The sequence below is a fragment of the Lytechinus pictus genome, chromosome 10 (assembly GCF_037042905.1).
Source record: "Lytechinus pictus isolate F3 Inbred chromosome 10, Lp3.0, whole genome shotgun sequence".
In the NCBI taxonomy this organism is placed as follows: domain Eukaryota; kingdom Metazoa; phylum Echinodermata; class Echinoidea; order Temnopleuroida; family Toxopneustidae; genus Lytechinus; species Lytechinus pictus.
In genome coordinates this window covers 24,470,991-24,492,050 of record NC_087254.1, presented here as the reverse complement: position 1 = coordinate 24,492,050, position 21,060 = coordinate 24,470,991, and the positions used below count along the sequence as shown (strand labels likewise).

At 36.6% G+C, this 21,060-nt stretch overlaps 1 protein-coding gene across 1 annotated transcript; it reads right to left on the bottom strand.

The window, feature by feature from the left end:
- Window positions 1-1,942: 1,942 nt before the first annotated feature.
- Window positions 1,943-14,879, bottom strand: LOC129270008 (pre-mRNA splicing regulator USH1G-like). Its single transcript, XM_054907440.2, has 3 exons — window positions 14,235-14,879; window positions 5,840-6,011; window positions 1,943-5,412 (listed from the first exon to the last, which is right to left on the bottom strand). Exons 1-3 carry the CDS (start codon window positions 14,396-14,398, stop codon window positions 4,573-4,575), a joined length of 1,176 nt encoding a protein of 391 aa, XP_054763415.2. The 5' UTR covers window positions 14,399-14,879; the 3' UTR covers window positions 1,943-4,572.
- Between the last annotated feature and the right edge of the window lie 6,181 nt (window positions 14,880-21,060).

The window sequence follows — 21,060 nt, the reverse complement described above, 5'->3', positions numbered from 1 at the left end:
ATGTGGGGAGTGAGTGGATGGGTGAAGTTGGGGAGTGAGTGGGTGAGTGGGTTGCAAAGGATGTGTGGGTGAGCGGATAAGTGAGTGGGTTGGCGGTGAGAGGATGGGTGAGTGGAGAGAGAATTATTGAGCTGGCTGGTGATGAGAAGATGGGTAAGTGATCGAATGAGTGAGTTGGTTGGTGATAAGAGAGTCGGTGGGGCGAGTTAGTGAATGAGTGCTTGGGTTGGCGATGACATTGTGGTGATGTTGGGTGATTGTGTTGATGATGGCATGATGGTGGGTTGCACAGGATGTATGAGTGGGCGAATGAGTGATTTAGTTGGTAATAAGAGGGTGGGGGCAAGTGAGCGAATGAGTTAGAGGGTTGGTGACGACATGAATGATGATGATGGGTGTGCGGGTTGCATATAATGGGTGAGAAAAGGAAAGAAGGAATTACAATTGGAAAGTCAGGATAAGAAAAGAATGATTGTTTTTATTTATAAAGAATGATGAAAATACATAGACAGCAATGAAAACAAGAAAGAAAAGACAGAGATTAAGAACTAAGAAGATTTTTTTATGTAAAGAAAAAGTGTTGAGATAGCAATGAAAGAAAGAGAAAAAGAGGGAGAGAGAAATAGGTTGGATGTGTACAAGTAACGCAACAAAAGGGGTTTTTAAAGGTAAACCCCGAAGAGAGAGAAAAAAGAAGTATGCAACAACAAGGGGCAATTTATTTTACAATATAATTTGTTGTAGTTTCATCTTAATTTTATTGACAAAATTAGTAACTTAAATTGGGAGTGCGTTCCAAAATCATGGGACCAGTGACGGATAATGTATTCCGTGCAAAGGTAGTTCTTACTCTCGGTATACGAGGAGCAGTTGCTTGTCTTGCGTTATGATTGTGAGTTTGATGGTTTAATCAAAATGTTCTATCAATGATTAACTTTATATTTGGGGGGTTTATTGTCTCCTAACTTTCAATGATTAGTTGTTTCAAACTTACTAAAAATCCTTGATTGATTACATACAGAAATTAAAAAACCCACAATGTTAGCTAGTTTAGCTTGTCTAAGCGCGATGATAAAGCATGTGGTAAATTGCTATTTATACAAGCTTTGCTTTGTTTCGGCAAGCCCCTTCGTTTTACTCTAAAATACAAACATCATCTGAGGTAGCTTATTTTTTTAATTGTGTTTATCTAATCTATAATTACATATGACTTTGTTATGTTATGTTTATTATATTATATGATATACAACATTGTAAAAAGAAAATCTGTAAATGAAATGAAATAAGAAAGTCTTTTTGATTGATTACAATATTTAGAAGTATGGATATCACATGCTCACATCGGTATTATTTCATCAGCTAAATTTCTCTGGATGTATGTTATACATATCAATTTGAGTGTCATGGTCGTCTACCAATTTTCCCTCGCTATTGCATTTTGGTCGATTTCAATTTCTCCATCTCGGTCAATAATTCATTTTCGAATTAATCATTGTAATTGTACGTCGTCGGCAATATTTGTCCCCCTCCCTCTCTCTCTCTCATCTATTGGGAGAGATGAATAAATAAATTTTAATATTTGTCCCAGCTAGCTCGCTCCGCAAAAAGATTAAAATTTCATGAACTCGTTTTTCACTAACATATCAATGTTTCCAACCTTGTGTGTATCCAATCGGTATCAACATGATTAAGGTAATTATTTCTAAAGAGTTTTGTTATAGTGAGAGATAGGGGAGCGTACGTTATTATTATCGAGTATTTCTTGGACATGTTGGATACATATACATCAGAAAATTAATTTACCATAGATCCTGGTCTATTTCTCATCCACAATTTCATCTCCCCATTCTCTCCCCCTCCCCCTCTCTCTGTATTAAGTTCAGATGGGTTTATTCACAACTCAAAACCTATTTCTATTTTACCGATGATAATTTCTTTTGGCATGATTATATTCATGTTCATGTTTTGCGTAAATGAAACGAAATACACTAGAGTTTACTCAAAATCCTGGAATTGTATCAGACAATTATTATTCTGAAGAGAATATGAATGTGAAAATGCGTAGACCATGACATAATTTAATTATTCCCCTTTCCATCTTAACCAACATCTTCCAAAATTTTATGTGACGATTAGAGGCATCATCTTTTGGTAATCTTGGTAACTGGAACTATGAAGTTGTTCTATAAGCTGTCCGTGACGTTACGCAAGACTTTACGGACGACTGCTTGGAGCATCTTCTCATGGTACGCCACAAGTTTTTCCTGATGTTTTTAAAGTGCAGGGAAATAAATTATTTTTTTAACTAAAAAACAAGAACCCACGATTAAAATTCCCGCTAACGGCAAGACTATGTATCCACCAAGACTATAAATCAACTTTAATGAGTTGATGGAAGTTAACGTGTTAAATAAAATGAGGTTTCACTCAAGAATCTGCTCCAGGAGTTCGTATAGTCATGCTTATCTTAAAAAACAGCTTTATGAAACCGCCCCTTCAAAGTTCATACGATATATAAGTTCGATGTGTCTGTATGTACTTCATAGTTGATGGGGGTAATCCATTATTCTTCTCCGACCAGATAAATGAAAAAAAATATGGCGTCGTGAATAGGTGTTTACTGATCAGAAAGGCGGATTTTTTTTTTAAATGTAGAAAGAGTAGAAACATGATATTTTGTTATCATTATTTATGTGACTGTGGTATTTATGACATATTTTTATATCCGATGAATAGATTGATAATTATTATTATTATATTTTCAAAAATTATACAAGAGCATTGGTGATTTTTTTTAAATCCAGGAAAGAGATATTGTCAAGCTTAAAGTGCAATATTATTCTTAATAAAAGTCACCATCGCCATCAGCAACGTTATACAAAAATAGTATTATGACAACTTCTAGTGTTACTATCACAAAAACATCGACATCATTATCATCAGCATTACCCTATATAATCTCCAATTGTGACTTTTAATTCATATGATATATAATGTTCTTGTATTTCAATTTTCAAAATTAAGTCGAGCTGACAAATACGATTTTTGCTACTGGAATTAACTCTTCGTTCATGTCGTTATCTGGTTATCATGGTTATTCCAGAATACGAAACCATACTATATACAGATCCAATTATTATTTATATCATCTTCGTAAGCATGCGATATCAGAAAGAGCACGAACTTACTGAGAATTCACATTGAATATTGTAAATAAACAATATTTCAAGCTTAAACTCTTTTTCATTATTTGTTTAACGAGAGAAATTCAAATCAGAAGCACAATCGACAAAATAGTTTTAAACTTAGTATTATTAGATTACCCATTAATTAGACCAAAATTACTGGTGTGTTGAAACAGTATGACCTAAAAATAAGTTACAATTAGAAGAGTTACTTAGTTTACTTCTAGTTGATAGCTTGCGTAATAAGCCTACTAAGTACTTACCTTAAGCGTTACGTAATATTAAAAAAGACATCTTAGAAAGATTGCTACTCCTCCCATTCCTCATCTCCTTCATATTCACATTATGATAATTGCTTCATCAATATACGACACTGACTTAAACGTTTGACAGTTTAACACTATTTTCATGATTATCACTTTGTTTATCACTCTATTCGGCATTATAAACAAACAAAAGACGAATACAAGCAATAGGATGAGGAGAGTCGCATGTATTCCGGGAATAATCATAATCAACTAAATAACTTTAACACGAAGACACCTCCTTTTCAATTACTGTCACTTCAGATCAACAACGTAATAATTATGCCAAAGAAGATGATGAATAAAAACTACGCTGATATGCCTTTTTTTCAACAGCGCCATCTTTCTAGATTTACCGTCCTATCGAGAATTGATTGGTATGTAAATATTGGTGCTTCTTTGGAGTGAAGATAAATGAGTGTGGTATTCGGGGCATCATTCCTCAGATGGAGCGCTACATTAGGACCCCATTGCCCTCTTATGAATTTTCAACTAGTAAAAAAAAAGAGGAATAAAAGGAAGAGAGGGAAACAAGAGTATCAAAAAGAGAGGTATATGAAGTGTCACTCTCCCGTATATATTACCCTTGTATTTCATTTAAGAATTGCAAAATTGTTTGGCACATTATTTTCTTTTTATGACCTTCAAGACAAGTAGACTATATACGACATGCAAAACAAGGTTCGTTAGCAAACATTGAAAGAGAAATAGAGGAAGAAAATTAAAAGAAAAAGGTTATAACAAATCCAGAGAGCATTCTTTGCAATAGTGGCATATAATGTTGAACTCTCATTCTACTTAACTGTATATAAATTTTTATTATATCTAAATTTTCAAAACCATTGGCACACAATATGGGTCCCACTTCGGCTAGACAAACTAAGCTAAGTGATATCATCAATGATTCGTGTCGTTGTTCAACTAGAGATTAAGTGCGTTTGTGGTTCCAACAAATGGCATCAAGTAGATTTTGATTGCGTTCAGTACTTGTATTTTTACATTGACCGTTTACGGCAAAGATTGCTAAATGATAGTATCTATATACATCGGTAAATGGTTTCTCTACCACCATGACCACATGTTCACATCGCGGAATCATGCATTGGACTAGGAGTTGCAAGAATTTCCTTTCTCCTGGCAATTGCCCGATTTAGCTTTCTTCTGGGACCTAGAGGCAGCTTTAGATCAACAATGTCCTGTTCCGTCAACAGCTCTAAGGCTTTCATGTCAATGTCTTCTTCAAAAAAGACAGGTATGTAATCCTCGAGGTCGTTAGTGGTAAGAAATAGTTCGATGGCTGACGATAATGCGTCGACCTCGTCTTCTAAATCGATGTCTACCTCAGCCCACATCGCCTCGTTACCGCGAAAGACGGTACTGATGGAATCACCTGGTTTAGCCGTCCTGGAGTGATGACTACCGGTGTCTTTATCAGTTGACAGTCGCCTCGGCTTGGTTGATTCTGACGGATGGCCAATGACATCATCAATGCTGTCATCAAGTGTTGCTAGGGCATCGTCAATATCCCCTAAATCACCCTCTCTTGGAAGCGACATCATCGCGGTGGCGTTGCGATTCGGAAGCCAGAATCGTGAATCCTGGTAATTCGCGCTTGTTTCCCCAGAGTTTTCGGTGCTTCCCGATTCTGACGCTGGTGCTCCTGTAGAAGACGTTCCGTCACCGTCACCTCTCTTACGATTGTGGTTCGATTTTCCCTCTGTTTCATCTGGAAGCTTACAAGAATTTCTCTTGCTCTGTCTCTTTTCTTTCTTTTCCATCTGTTTTTCGTGTTCTTCCACCATCTTGTCGACTTTCTTTACTCTGTCGTCTGCGTCTTTGATGGCTTTCTGCTTTGCCTTTTGAACGACTTTTTTGTTGGTCGCGGCCTGGCGTCCTGAAACGTCATCCAATATTTTGACAATCTATGAAAAAAGAACAAAACATAATATTTACATAATATATACAATATACATTTAGTTCTCCTGATAACCGTTGATAGCGTTGCCAATACGCGAAGATAAATGCATATTATCCAGCTCTTAAGACCATTCCTAGCCTTAACTATACATATTCAGCCTTATGCAGGGCCGCGGAACGGCTTTGAACGTTGGGGGTGTCCATGCAAGAAAATGAACACAAACACATAATCAGCTGGTTATGTTTACATTTTTTACATAATTATGTTATGAAAAAAGTTGGTGCTTCACCCCTACCCCCGTGGACCTGGCCACGGAGGATTATCTTTTGTTATTGGGGGTACTGTGACAATGCTCAGTAACTCGTGGACATAGCCCTGCCACCCCCCCTCCCAACTGAAAAAAATTAAATAAAAAGTAGTCCATACTTTACCTCTTCATAGCCTACTTCCGAAGCTAAGGCCATAGCTGTTTTATAATCGTTATTGAGAGCCCAAAGATTACAACCAAATGAAACCAAGTACTCGATGATTGTGATGTGGCCGTAGAGGGCAGCAACGTGTAGTGATGTGTGTCCCTGTAAATCGGCTTTATTTGGGTCGCCACTGCAATGAAAAATAGGAAAAAAATTGAAAATCTTGATATCAGATTTCATTCATTTAAATCTTTTCAATGATCTTCGTCGCAAAAAAGAAATAGGCCTACAATCAAAATGTTTTTTATACTTCAAAATTATAGTCATTTTGTTTTTTTACAACATTAAACCTACTGTTATGAATTAAAGTCGAAAAAGTATATTATTAGACTATTTGCTGCCCAAGTAAACGTCATAGAATTATTACATTCTGCATGTTCTGGGTAAGGAATAAATTATATTATAACTGGGGCGGTGCTGCCACAATGGGTAGGGGGTCTCAAAATATGGTGACACGACATTTTCTCCGGTGATAATATCTCAGATGGCCGCTAGGGTTAGAGTTAGGAGTGTAATAGATTGTTTTGTTCAGATTAATGTAAGGATAGGTTTATTTAGTTTTGGAGGTTAGGTTTTATATTTGGCTTATAACGTGCAGATTTTCAATCGGAGCAATTGTCGCCCGAGCAAATGTTATATGAAATATTCAAATTTTCTCCTCGTTTTCATTTGAAATAAAGTTGAACTCCTCCCTGAACATGTGGAATGAATATTGTTTAACATGCTGTGGTTCAGTAAAGTTGGTCATTATCACTCTAAAAATACGAAGAGCTAATTTAGCTCTTAAAGAGCGTGTATAGTGACTGCACTTCTGAGTGCTGATTTTTCTCGTTCAAATTTGAACTAGACAAATCAACACTCCGAAGTGCAGTCACTATACACGCTCTTTAAGAGCTAAATTAGCTCTCCGAAAATTCATTTTTTAGTGTATTGTCAAATCTGTAAAGATTAAATATTGTATAATTAAAAAAAAAATAGTGAGTGAGGGACATCATAAACTCTCTCATTTGCATATAACTACTTTGTGAAAAATAGGCGAAACTTTTAAATGTCATAACCTTCTTATTTTACATACGATTTTGATGAAATTTTCAGTGTTGTGCTAGTTTGATTTTTCTCTATTGATTCAAATCAACATTTTTCTAGGGTGGACTTGACCTTAAATAAGAAGTGCACAGATCTAAGGTTATTTCGGGGCAAGCGTTTTTCAGCATTGTGCTTGTTTGGTTTTCTACTTTTACTCAAATGCTATTTATCGTTGGGTGGATTAGCCCTTTAAGTTGTAACAAAACTTAAGCAAACCCCTAATCAGGACGTGAAATAATGAAAACCGTATGTGATGATCAATGTTCTAAAAAAAAACTAACACAGATAATTCTACTTAGGAACTCGTGTATCGTTTGAAAACAGACCAAGACAACAGAATGTTTCGCTTATTTTGGTTGAATATTTAACAACTATTATTTTTCTACCAGAGTAATTTTAATTTACCTATACAAAACATGATCATTATAGAATTTTGGTTAGCATGATATATTTCGAATTTTCTCAGTTTTCTTCTGTGGCCTTTTTTCGCAACTGGTATCAATTTTATTAGAATTAGATTCTCTCATGATTTGCTCAAAGTGTGCTGATAAGCAACACTTGATACTTTGTAAAGTTAAAAATTTGTATGATATCTTAATTTGATGAGATCCGTCAGACATGCATGTTAGATCTTTATAGACATGACTGTTATAAAACATACATGATCAGTGGCGTACCTAGGATTTTCCACAGGGGGGGGGGGGCAGAACCGTCCGCCAAAAAAATTGACAAGCAAAAAAAAAAAAAAAAAAGGAAGGTCTTCAGGCTTGTCAGGGGGGCAATAAAGGTCTTCAAGCTCGTCCGGGGGGGGGGCAAAAATGGTCTTTCAAGCTCGTCAGGGGGGCACGGAAACGTACTTTGCATGGGTTGGGGCTCGTCAGGGGGTGCAGACTGCCCCCCCTGCCCCCTCCCCCCCTGTATGTACGCTAGTGAAAATGATCAGAAAAAAAAATCGACTGATAAGATGGAAATTAAAAGTTAACATGAATACTTATAGTACATGTAAAGGCCTTTAAAACTTAACTGGGTGTCGCCTAGCTATTCTCTTCAGTAGGATCAAAGATCGAAGTACACACTCTACGTTATATTTTCCATGCAGAGTAAAACGTGTGTATAACCCTATAATGACCCTATAACTTTTCAGTTACTGTTATAGAATAAACATTACCGGCATAAAGTGCATATTGCGGCGTTAATATAATGTGCACACATTAAAAATATTCAGAAACTTCGACGATGTTGTAAATGACTGTTTATGATTTTCGATAGATTTGTTTAGTGGGAGGTACTGCTAGTTACATAAAACCAACATTGATTAATGCACTCTGGATTGATTTTTCATAATTATTTTTATTAGGCGATGTATGATCAGGGGTTTAGCCAAATTCATTCTGAGCGGTATCGCTTCCTATTCAATCGGAACCCCTGGGAAGGGAGACGGGCGCGCTTGGGGCAATGCGCCCCCACCTTCCCCATGTGAATATTCAGATTTTTTTTAAAGTAAATGATTATGAAGTAAATGTTTTTATATTCATGGTAATATCACTATGTTGGGTGCCTATTTATTGTAAAATATGGAAATAAAACATACAGGTCCTATTTACTTACAAATCCATTAATTATGTGTACTTTAGATTCTAAAGACTTGAATCAATCATTTATAATTCGATATTCGCATGAAGTCTACCCGCGGGAAAATAAAGAATCTCAATGTAAGTTGACATGTATGCAGGGAATAACCAGGTATTTTCCCATCTGCTGACTAATTTCCACCCCAATCAACAACCAAATATTTGATGATGGATTAGGGAAGATGTGAGTAATTGGAAAACTAGACAATTCATTTGAATTAATCACAAAATCAAACCATCGATAGGGCACCATGTGTATGATGTATAATAGGAGTTGATTACAATACATGCAAGCCTTCAAATTTATATTGCCAACGCACGAAAATCGCTAATATTGTTAGGAATATCGTTTTAAGGAGATGAGGTTGATTCTTTTATCATTGAACAGTTCAAACGGAAAACAAATTATCAGTCGGACCTATAGGTCACTGGCACAGGAATTTTATACATTCGTTCTACAACTCACTAGATTTGATTTGATTTGATATGAATGATTTGATTTGATTTGATATACTAATAATGAATCATGTTAGTTTATAATAGGCCTAATTATTAGAATAAATTGACTTTCGAAATTATTGTAAAATTTACAATATTACTGAATTGCATGCATGCTGAAGGATCGATATTGAATTAGAATTAAGTTTATTCAGTGTAAAACGTATACAATTATGACAAAGTAATCATGGAAAATAACGTAACATGGTACACACAATCATTAAGAGAGACAGTGTCCAGAGGAATAACCTCTGACATTATTTGATAACCCTTTGCTCCCAACAACAAATGTACTAACTTAAGAGTATATTAAGAGAAGTACATTGCACCATTGCACATAATCATTATCAAAATAAGCAATTTGCTTAAATAATAAAAAAATAAGCAATATGACCACCTCAAAGAGAAACTCATGAAATAATTCAAAATCTTTATCAAACAGAGTGCCGGTATGATGGTTTTAACATTCTTATAAATTTCCATACTGGTGTAGTGCTGCTGCTGATGATGGAGATGGTAATGGTGATGATGAAGAAATAAGTTAATCAGGGAAAAATTTATTTACTGAAAAAAAAATATATCGTGATATTCCTACTTGTCTAAGTTCACGAATATAGGGTACTTTGCTCTTAACCCTTTGGGTGTTCATTATTAACTCTTTACGTAGTTCTTTTTAATCTAATGAGCTCTTCACTTTCGGGGTTTATTTTGTAAAGTCTTGAGACAGAAAATGTACTATTATCATTTGAATTTGATATTTGAAGGTAAGAAGACAAATAAGGTGTGGAAAATATAAAATTTATCTAACATTCTTCATAAATCCTGACAGCATTATGATGATTTGATATAAACAGTAATAGACATAGACATTATCACATGCAAATATAGTCAAGAATGAAATGTTCTATCCAGTGGTGTACCTAGGATTTTCCAAAGGGGGGGGGGGCAAATTCGTCCGCCAAAAAATTTGACAAGCCAAAAAAAAAAAAAAAAAAAGCTCTTCAACCGCAAGTTAAGGACATTTCGCACCAGAAAAAAAATTGACAAGCAAAAAAAAAAGGTCTTCAAGTTCAAAGGAGGGGGCTCGTCAGGAATCAGTTTTGACTCGTCAGGGGGGGCAGTCTGCCCCCCCCCCTTAGGTACGCTAGTGGTTCTATCCTTGTTAGTGTAATCATTTTAAACAATGACGTAATGAACCAAATATATTTAGTTGTCCACATAGTGGATGAAGTAAAGTTTTTAAAAGATGCGAGCGAGCGAAGTGGTCTAGCAAAAATTTTCGACATTTTCAATAAAATTTTTTTCAGTATATTTTGACATGGTATTCAGACAATAATATAATATTTCACTCTTTCACCTTCATTTTCTTTCTTTTTCTTTTATTAATTTGTCGGGTTTTTTTTGGAAGCCATGGCCCATAACCGCCCCCCCCCTTCTGTTTGCCAGTGATTTCATTATTCATATACAGCGAAATATGAAGCGTATTTGATACCCAGGGTGTTTCTCAGCCGCAGGTAATAAACAATTGATATTGTAAAAGATGTTAATTTGCACGTTCTTTTAAACAAATTTATTCATCACTTTAACACGAATTTATGGGCTATTCATAAACCTGTTCAATGTATCTCGAATGGCATATATCCTTTAAAAAAAACGCTGTGTATATGTTAGGATGAAAATGAAACAAACAAAAATTAATACATTAATCTGACTATTTCCTCGCAATAAAAATATTTAACATTCTAATGACAGTACATACCACATCACCATTATCATTATTGCAAGTAGGAATATGTCATGATATTACTTGCGCACATCATCATACATGCAATCTTTCAAGAGACGCCTATCAGCCTATATTCAAGAATATTTCTTCAACAAATTTGTTTTACAAAGAGTTCTTTAATCAGTACACAATAGCGGTCAAAGTCCTCCCCGATAACATGGATAATGTAAGAGAGGTCTATATATAAAGTTCTGCTTACATATAATATCACCACTCCCAACGCCTCTGCATAATATCCATATATTTTATAGCATGCATACCATTATTAATCTCGATCATTCACGAATTCGATGGCAATGAGTGTAAAGACTAAAGTTTAACATAAAGCTTATTGGTGGTTACCTATAAAAACAAATAAAAAAACAAAAAACAAATAAAATCGCAATCTCTTACCATGTTCACGTTTCATATAACTATAAAAATATATTATTGACTTTGGTTATCATGATCTACACTTATATAGTGGATGATTATGCATTAACAGATATGAATTTTGTTGTACTTTTAAAAATAAATATATCACGCTGGGTGCTTATTGAACATGCTAAAGCAAATAAAATTCTTATCTTATGTTTTTCTGAAAGAATGAAATAGGGCAAAGAAGTAGAAATAGTTTAAGTTTTCAAAAGCTTATGATATTCCTGCGAAAAATTATTTTGATGTAATACCAATTTTTCTATATGTAACTTTGAAGTATATTGAGAATATACATAAATGCTCTAAATTTTATTGCAGGTTCATGCACGGCTCTATAAACACTCTCTTTTTTAAAACTTTTTATACATATTGTATTAGAGGGGAGCATATAACAATTAAGTTTGTTTTCAAAACGTATCTTGACATATCCATTATGATATAAGAATATAATCTATAGGCCCTAATAATCTTAATAGTATTCTTAGGTAAGTTTGTGATAGCTACAGGTTCTCTTCAAAATATTCACCATCCCTTTTTTTTCCGTTTCATGGTTATTTCAACTATTTCTTTCTTTGTTTCTAATATACGTTTAGATCTAACTGTGATTCAGTATTAATATACCCCTATAAATCACCGCGTATATTTTTAACTAATTCATGACTCGTTTCTCTATTTTTTTCTTCAGTTGAAAATGAGCCTGACAATTTTTTATTAAGAAGTTTAAATTTTACAAGTAATGCTATGTTCTGATGTGGGCTTATTATACATGTATATGAATAAATCGACTCACTTGAATAAATGAAATAAAACAATAAAATAGGTGACACTCACTTTCCACCAGTGATTGTATGCACACATGAGAACTACTTATGTCGTATAACTTTTGAAAAAAAGATTCAACAAAACAAAATGATTGTCCAACCAAAACATTCTCAAAGTCAAACACAATTCTCATAGACGCTATATTTGCATTAAATTCACATGATTTTTTCAATTTGATCATTTTATGGTTTCGGTTAGACATATTTTCACCCGCACGTCCACTGATGGTATATGAAATCGCCACTGTAGTTAAATATTCGCCAAAACGATAACTATAAAAAAAAATTCGGAGAATCCAATATCTTGTTTAGAAACGATTCGATTTTTAACTAATTTGTCCTTTATCTTTTTTTATTGTTGGTGCTCCTAAAAGTATACAGACTATACAGTTTGTATCGATTCTCTGAAATGTTTCCTATAATTTGCTTTGACAAGGCCACTACGAGTGCTTTGCCCCCCGGGGGGGGGGGGGCACTCAGTATATAATGCATAGTGGGTATGTGCCGCGGAGGGGACCCCCATTTTTACACTCAAATTTCCATTCCAAGGCATAGCATTTTTGTCTTATTGAGAAAAAGAACAAAGAAAGCCGCTCCAAAGCATAGCATTTTCTTCTTATCGAGGAAAAAGAAGAAAGAAATCCGCTCCAAAGCTTCACTTATTTTTCGTTACGCCGTTCCGGTCGCATTGATCTGCTACAAGGAGCTGCAATTTGGATGAAAAGCGGCGGCAGAGCGCTGTCCGACCATCGCCTCTGCGCGAGCGCACCCGGCGGAGGCCGCGCTAGCTGCATCATGCACGCATGCCCGTTCCAGCACACGCTGGCGATCCGTTCCAAGGACCCCCGTTCTCACAAACATTTGTAGTTCCGAAGCCCGTTCCGAGGACCCTCCTTTTTACAATAAGCCCGCTCCAAGGCCCCCGTTTTTTGTCTCGCCCGCGGCACACCCCTACCACTTTTTTGGTTGAGTGCCCCCCCCTCCCCCCGGGGCTTTGCCAGATTGGGTTCGTACTTAAATAAATCGCGTCAAAACAACTCATTCATAAGTATAGAATATCAGATATTGAGCCCGTGCAATTTGTTGATGTGGACTGCATCGATTAAAGTACAAACAAAGGAACATGTGTAGAATTCAATTCTCTAAAGCTAGAAGGCAATGTTTGCTGCTTAAAGGGAAAACCTGTGCATTCCCGGCAAAGAAGCATAAAACAGATCATGCAACAGTATAGCACGCTCGCAGGATTCAGCACTTTTCAGACCGGATGGGAGCAAGGGGTGACCACCTAACAATAATTTTTTAAGAACTGGAAAGAGACATAGGATTTTTACAAAGAGGAAGAGAAAGGAAGAAAGAAATAACACTATAAATAAAACCTGTATTATTTAAAACCCCCCACATTTATAGGTCGTTCTCCCCCTATCAAATTTCTATAATAGGCCCATAATTAATTTATCGTGGACTTTCAAAATACTAAATATGATTCAAGGCCAAGTACACGTCATCAGATATTTAAATACAGAATAAAAACTAAACTAGCGTAACATAGGTATTTCATCTAAATCGCATGTAAAGTCAGACAAGACATATCAAGCTTTTTTGTTTTTTAATAAATGAGTCGATGACGTCACACATTATTACTTTTATATTCTATTCAATGGAAGTATCACATGATTTAATGATAAATGAAGGTGTTCTTCAATGAATCACATTGCGTTACAAAAATGATAATTTAGATGTTCGCGGAGCAGTTATATATAACAACATGATTTGTTTTTAATCAGAATCGGGTGTAAAAATTCAGTCAAGCTATGGGATTGACATGTACATAACATATGCACAATTTCTTTAATCTATCAGCCACCCCGGTCAGCCACTCACATTGAAGGATTTCAGTAGTTTTTGTTATTACAAGTTTTATGTAATTTTATGTAATGTGTTACTGATCTAGAACTCCACCATTAGTAATGGTAAAGAGAAAATTTAGGCAAATGATAAGGGTGGCTTGCTCTCCCTCCAGTATTAAACCACTGACCCTTATTTTTCAAAATACGCCAAAAACCCATGCCCCAATTGCCCCCATATATACATACGCATATATTACAAAAACCTACCCTCTGCTAACAATCAACCTAAGTGCATCTATGTGACCATTAGTCGCAGCCCATAATGTTGGGGTCCTCCCGGACTCATCTGTCCGGTTGCAGTCCCGTTTAGTGGCCTCGCGGAGTGGGTCCAGGTGCCCCTCTTTTGCGGCTTCGTGAAACTTCGTCGTCATGGTCTAGAACAATAGTTAATACTTGAAGAGGTTCTCAATTCCTGTTAGATGTGTCCTTGTTCCCGATTCACTTTTCATATGTCAGAAGCAGGACATGGAAGAGTCTAGATTGAGTTTTAAATGAACAAGTCCATTGATAATAACATGTTATTGAGCTCGGTATCGGTAATGATTGTTTAGTAATATATGACTACTGGAGAACGTCAAGTATACTAGAGAATGCCGCATACAATGACGGCAAAAGAATATAACTTGTATCACAAAACAACGGGACTTCGTCTACCAGCCTAATGATTATCGTCCCAGCTCGTATCTATACGCACACTTTACCCAGATTAAATATGAATTTTGCTGAAGTGTGGCCGATCGATGAATCTGAAGTGTACGACAACTGTGGGCGTTGCTCAGGTAGACTTCGCCCCCATCTCAAGTTGAATTAACACTCTTCTATCTTCCGCGCAAGTATATTCCAAAACAGAATATAAATTGACATATATATATATACATCATCTAGAGTTAATCAATTCAAACAGCACTTTGACATGAGAATAGTTCTAGGTTATTTAAAGGGGAAGTTCACCATGACAAAAAGTATATTGTAAAAATAGCAGAAATAATAATAGAACAAAATATTGCCGAAGGTTTGAGAAGAATACATCATGGAATTAAAAAAAATGATTATGCGAGCAGATTTCCAACATATCGTATGGTAAAAAATCAATGAAATGTCAATTAAAAAGAAAAAAATTGAAAATGGGTTTTTACTGTACCTTATAACAATAGTCAAATCATTTCATACCCGGCAGTTTCTAAGACGAAAACAAAAATGAGTCATCACGAACCATTAAAAAATCATCATGCATTTTATATTACATAACATATGGGCAGCTGCTCGTTTATGACGTCACAAATCCAAAACTTAAAATTCTAATATCCTTCTTAATCTGTAATGTATCTTCCTCAAACCTTCTCCAATATTTTTTTCTGCTATTTTTACAACAAACTTTTCATCAGGATAAACTTCCCCTTTAATTGTTGGAAGAATTAATGATTTTGATTTACCGGGATATAGGCGTCTTACAAAGAGTTACAAAGAGTTACGATTGATCCAACTAATCGTCACTCTATGGAAATCCCTCAGTGTCATAATTTTTTCTACAGGAAATGTGCACAATGTCCTTTGTGAACACAGAGAAGCACACTACACTGAATTTTCAAGACAACGATGAATGCATGAATATAAATCATAGCTAGAAGATATTTTGAACAAATATTCATAATAGATGTTGACGTTGCTGGCCGTCCATAGTTGCGATCGATCAGATCAATCGCAACTCTTTGTTAGACGGGGCTCTGGGATTATTTCCCTGTTTGGCATGAAACACCCCCCCCCCCCATTCCGGATTGCAATGGCGTACATGGGGCTAGCAACAAAAGAGAGAGGGGGTAGAGAGGGGGGCAGATGAGATAAGGGGAAGTGTGGGTAGATAAAAGAAGGGGCAAACAAGAAAAATAAAATGTTATATTTTCATGGACGCGATCACTCGTATTTTGGAAATTAATGGAATTTTATTTTTTTGGGCTTATTCTTATGAAATGATTTATACTTAATTTTCCATTTGAAGTGATTTGTAACATAATCACAACTTAATTTCAAGCCAAGAATGAATAATGGTCTAAAATTGAAACTGAATAACCCTATGATCGTACGATGGATCAGTCTACGATTTGTAGGCGGCATTAGGGTTGGCTATGTGCTACGATTGTTTGTGTATATCGTACAATTTCATGTGATGGGCATCGATCGTAGAATGCCAAAGACAAAGCCATGCAGAGGCCGTACGGAGATCGCAATACCACTGTGTTGATCGTAGGAGGATGTCTTTACAATATATACCATGCACTTGCGCCGATCTTACGATGCCCATTCATTGTACGATACCCTTGGAATGACCATACGATGCTCCTACGATGTTTTAGGGCTACGATAATACCATTAACAAAATAACTTCCCCTACGAAGATCTGAATCCGTACAATCACGTAAATATGTACTAACAAAATTATGTGATACTAATAATAAATTCATCGAATTATCGCCAAAATAGTTCGACGTTATATGGGCTTGACGAAGTCCGACTTATACGGAACCTTATAAGTGCCAACCTACGGAAGCTTAAAGGTGCCTCCAGAAGACGAGATGAGAAGATGAGATGACCCATGCCGGCATGTCGACTTGTTTTGGACAAGAAGACAAGATGGCAAGTTAATGAAAGTCGGCATTCCGGCTTGTTTCAGACAAAAATACAAGATGACGAGTTGTTGAAACGCGGCATGCCAGCTTGTTTGTGACAAGAAGACGGGATGACGAGTTGTTGAATCTCAGCATGCCAGCTTGTTTGTGACAAGAATAGATGGCGAGTTGATGAAAGTCGGCATTCCGGCTTGTTTGTGACAAGAAGACAGGATGACGAGTTGTTGAATCTCAGCATGCCGGCTTGTTTGTGACAAGGGGACAAGATGACGAGTTGTTGGAACTCGGCATGCTGACTTGTTTGTGACAAGAAGACAAGATGACGAGTTGTTGAAACGCGGCATGTCTGCTTGATTTGTGACAAGAAGACAAGATGACGAGTTGTTGAATCTCATCATGCCGGCTTGTTTGTGACAAGAATACAAGGTGGCGAGTTGATGAAAGTCGGCATGCCGGCTTGTTTGTGACAAGAGGACAAGATGACGAGTTGTTGGAACGCGGCATGCCGGCTTGTTTGTGACAAGAGGACAAGATGACGAGTTGTTGGAACTCGGCATGCCAGCTTGTTTGTGACAAGAATACAAGATGGCGAGTTGTTGGAACTCAGCATGCTGACTTGTTTTTGATAAGAAGACGGGATGACGAAATATTGGAACTCGGCATGCTGGCTTGTTTGAGACAAGAAGACAAGATGACGAGTTGTTGAAACGCGGCATGCCAGCTTGTTTGTGACAAGAGGACAAGATGACGAGTTGTTGGAACTCGGCATGCCAGCATGTTTGTGACAAGAATACAAGATGGCGAGTTGTTGGAACTCAGCATGCTGACTTGTTTGTGACAAGAGGACAAGATGACGAGTTGATGAAAGTCGGCATGCCGGCTTGTTTGTGACAAGAAGACAAGATGACGAGTTTTTGGAACGCGGCGTGCCGGCTTGTTTGTGACAAGATGACGAGTTGTTGGAACTCGGCATGCTGGCTTGTTTGTACGGAAGCTTAAAAGTGCCCCCAGAAGACGAGATGACGAGTTGTTGAAACTCGGCATGCCGGCTTGTTTGTGACAAGAAGACGGGATGACGAAATGTCGGAAATCGGCATGACGGCTTGTTTGTGACAAGAAGACATGATGGCGAGTTGATGAAACTCGGCTTGCCGGCTTGTTTGTGACAAGAAGACAGGATAACGAAATGTTGGGACTCGGCATGCCGGCTTGTTTAGGTAAGAAGACAAGATTATTAAAGCGGGTGTACATTGTTCTATATAAACAACTCTTCACTTATGTCAGTTATTTATGCATAACAATGATTCATGCTTCATCGATGTAAATGATAACGAATCATTTTCCTTTTTTCTTTAAATAACAACAATGTATATTTCTTTATTACTAGATAAGTACACTTCACTTTTCAATTATTTATAAATATTGCCAATTTGTACTTTGATTTATTGATAATTACAATTCACTATTAGATTATATTTGATATAATACTTATTTAAGAGCCAAAAAATTTCCCGGTCATAATCATGGAACAGGTAATGGCGTCATGAGGCAAAAATTTTGAGGGGGCGATATGATGTATCGGGGGAAAAAAATGCGAGCGAGCGAAGCGAGCGAGCAAAAATGTTGACATTTTTATTACAAAAATCAAATTTTGTGATACATTTTGACATTATGTTAAAAAGATTATATAATATTTCACCCTTCTCTCTTTTTTTGTACGCCACGGTGAACAGGATTTTTGTTATGATTGTGCGCATCAGGGCGAAGCTCTATGTGCTCAAGGGGGCCCAGTATGGCTCGTGTGGCAAGAAGTAGCTTAATATAAGTCCCTAGCGAGCAAAGCGAGCAAGATAAAAAATCACCTTTTCATGAGAATCTAACATGAAGACAGATTTTGACGTGATATTCAGAAAAATATAGTACACTTTTCGTTTGCTTTTCTTTCTTTCCTCTTTTCTTATTTGTTTGGTTGGAGAACTTTTGGGGGCCATGGTCCAAACTCATCTATACAACAGTGCTGTGTGGGTGGGATCCGGGGCGGAGCCCCGGAACTTCTTGATATTAAAGCCATTTTAAACCTTACAGATGGCCACTAATTTTAATCAAATATAGCTTTTACACAACACATAAATTCAATGCAGTTGTGTACCGCAATCATCCAAATATTTTGATGGGGCACACCTTAGCAAATGTGGGAAAATTTGTAAAATGTCGCCAGCGAGCAAAGCGGGCCAGAAAGAAAATGGCCTTTTGAAATGAAATTATAATTATGTGATAGATTTTTACATCATAGCAAATATGTCAATTATAATTTTTTTTCATTCATCTCAATTGGCTGCCTCCTTTATTTTTTTTAATTTCCTCTTGGCTGTGGAACCACCCCCCCCCCGGTACGCCACTGCTTCAACGTAAAGCTTAATGCAGGAAGGGTCCATACAGGGGCCCGTTATAGAGCCCTTTAAATGTTACAGATGAAGAGCCCCCACTGCACGGGGTCTTGGACAGAGCCCCCGGTAGCTTTGGAGATTTAGCAAGTTTATGATCGACTTTCATACAACAAAAATACCATCCATCTTTCTGCCCGCTCGTTATCTTCGATCCTCGGCAGCCCGGTAGTGTTATCTTGTCCCTTTCTTTATTTTCCAATAAGATTTTGTCTCATTCCATTCGACCTTCATTTCCCGATTTTGTTTGCCTTTTTGTCATCTTTAATTTATTTCCGTCTTACTAATCATGCTAATGTATTTGTATATCGGGGAGAATTGTTCTTTCTCACATTTTCTTCTTTCCTTCCTTTTCCCGTTTTACCTTTTTATTTTTTTTTATTAGTTTTCTATTCCCTTTCCTTTTCCCCCTTTTTTCTCTTCTCTTTTTTTCATTTCCTTTCCCTTTCCATTTCTTTCTTTCTCCCCCTTTTTTCCTTTTCCCGGTTTTTTATTTTTCCGGTGAACTACGCCAGGGGGGCAGCTTGCACCCCCCCCCCCCACTGGACAAAAATACATGAAATTTTCACTTAGCTCGCAATATTTAATTGTTTGAATATTTATCGCCTTCAAGGGTAACTGCAAACAGTCCTTATAACAGGTCCCTTTTCGATCTGGCCAGAACATACATTAACAATTTTTGATCGCGCTCGCAGTTACATAAGCATCTTGTTCAGGATGATTAACATTGCACAAAATGTTCAATTTCAAGGACAAAATACATGAAATATAAAAAAAAAATTAGCTCGCGCTTCTCGGTCGCACTATTTGATTATATTTATATGTTCTTTTACAACAATAAAGCTAAGAAGGGTGTGAAGGTGTGTTTGTGGGGGGAGGGGTGCCCTTGCATGTGTAAATGGAAAACTCAATTGTGCCTCCTCAACCCTTGAGATTTCAGCCCATTTCAGCACCCCCACTGAAAAAAAATCGTTCTCAGGGCAATGGTAACAGTATAATATTCCCGCACTCCCTAGGGTTGCTCGGGAATATTAAGATACAAGATGGTTATGAAATCTGACAACTCCCATATTGAAAGCGGTCAACTAGCGATGCCTAAGTTTGCGTGTAACAAATAATATTTAATAAATTAGTCGAGAGGAACGCGAGATAATGTCCAATGTAACCAAATATTCAAGTTTCTGATTAGATGCTACATGTTTAGTGGCATTTATATTATAAGGAAAACTGTTACTCTGGTAACAATATAAACATTGTCCCAGAAAACAAAGCTTATACAAGATTCAGGTGGAGGGCTCCGTTGTAAAACAGTTTTTATAACCGAACCGGACTACCCTCCCCCTTATTCGAGTTATCATTTATAATAAATAAAACACGAAAAAATAAATGCTTAAAACTAAGAATAAATAGTAATAGTCGAACGACTTTTGCGAAAAAGTCTTGCTTTGATTAAATTGGTAAAATGACTGGTTTTGTGTATAATATCAGATAATTCCATACGAAAGTTTTATACGGAACTCAATATGGTCATGATGTAAGCTGACCGATTTACTTTATGATATAGGCCTAAAACAACACGACAAAACAAATAGTGCGGATTACGGTTGTCAAAGGCATTTTTTAAACTATTGCGATCCTTTTTCTGAATTAATTCGGGTATACACTTGGTTGTTAGTATAAAAATCCATGACGCAATGAGGTTACAAAATGTTTGCAATATAAAGTCTGCATATTGACTTGCCGAGTTCCATCAACTCGTCATCTTGTTTTCTTGTCCCAAACTTTACAAGTTCCAACATCCAGGTCTGCCAGCATCTCGTTATCCCATCTTCTTGTCCCAAAAGAAGACTTAATTTTTAACAACTGATCATCTTGTCTTTTTGTCCTTAACAAATCATCTTGCCAAGTTTTAACAATTCGTCTTTTTGTCACTTAACCCGTCTTCTCGTCATTTCATCTCGTCGT

Bases quoted from the DNA above. Each gene is read 5' to 3' on its own strand.
- LOC129270008 (XM_054907440.2), bottom strand. From the start codon at position 14,398: ATGACGACGAAGTTTCACGAAGCCGCAAAAGAGGGGCACCTGGACCCA. The intron at 6,012-14,234 runs GTAGGTTTTTGT...TTTTCATTGCAG, and splicing joins AGGTTGATTGTTAGCAGAGG to TGGCGACCCAAATAAAGCCG. The intron at 5,413-5,839 runs GTAAAGTATGGA...CTTTTTTCATAG, and splicing joins CGGAAGTAGGCTATGAAGAG to ATTGTCAAAATATTGGATGA.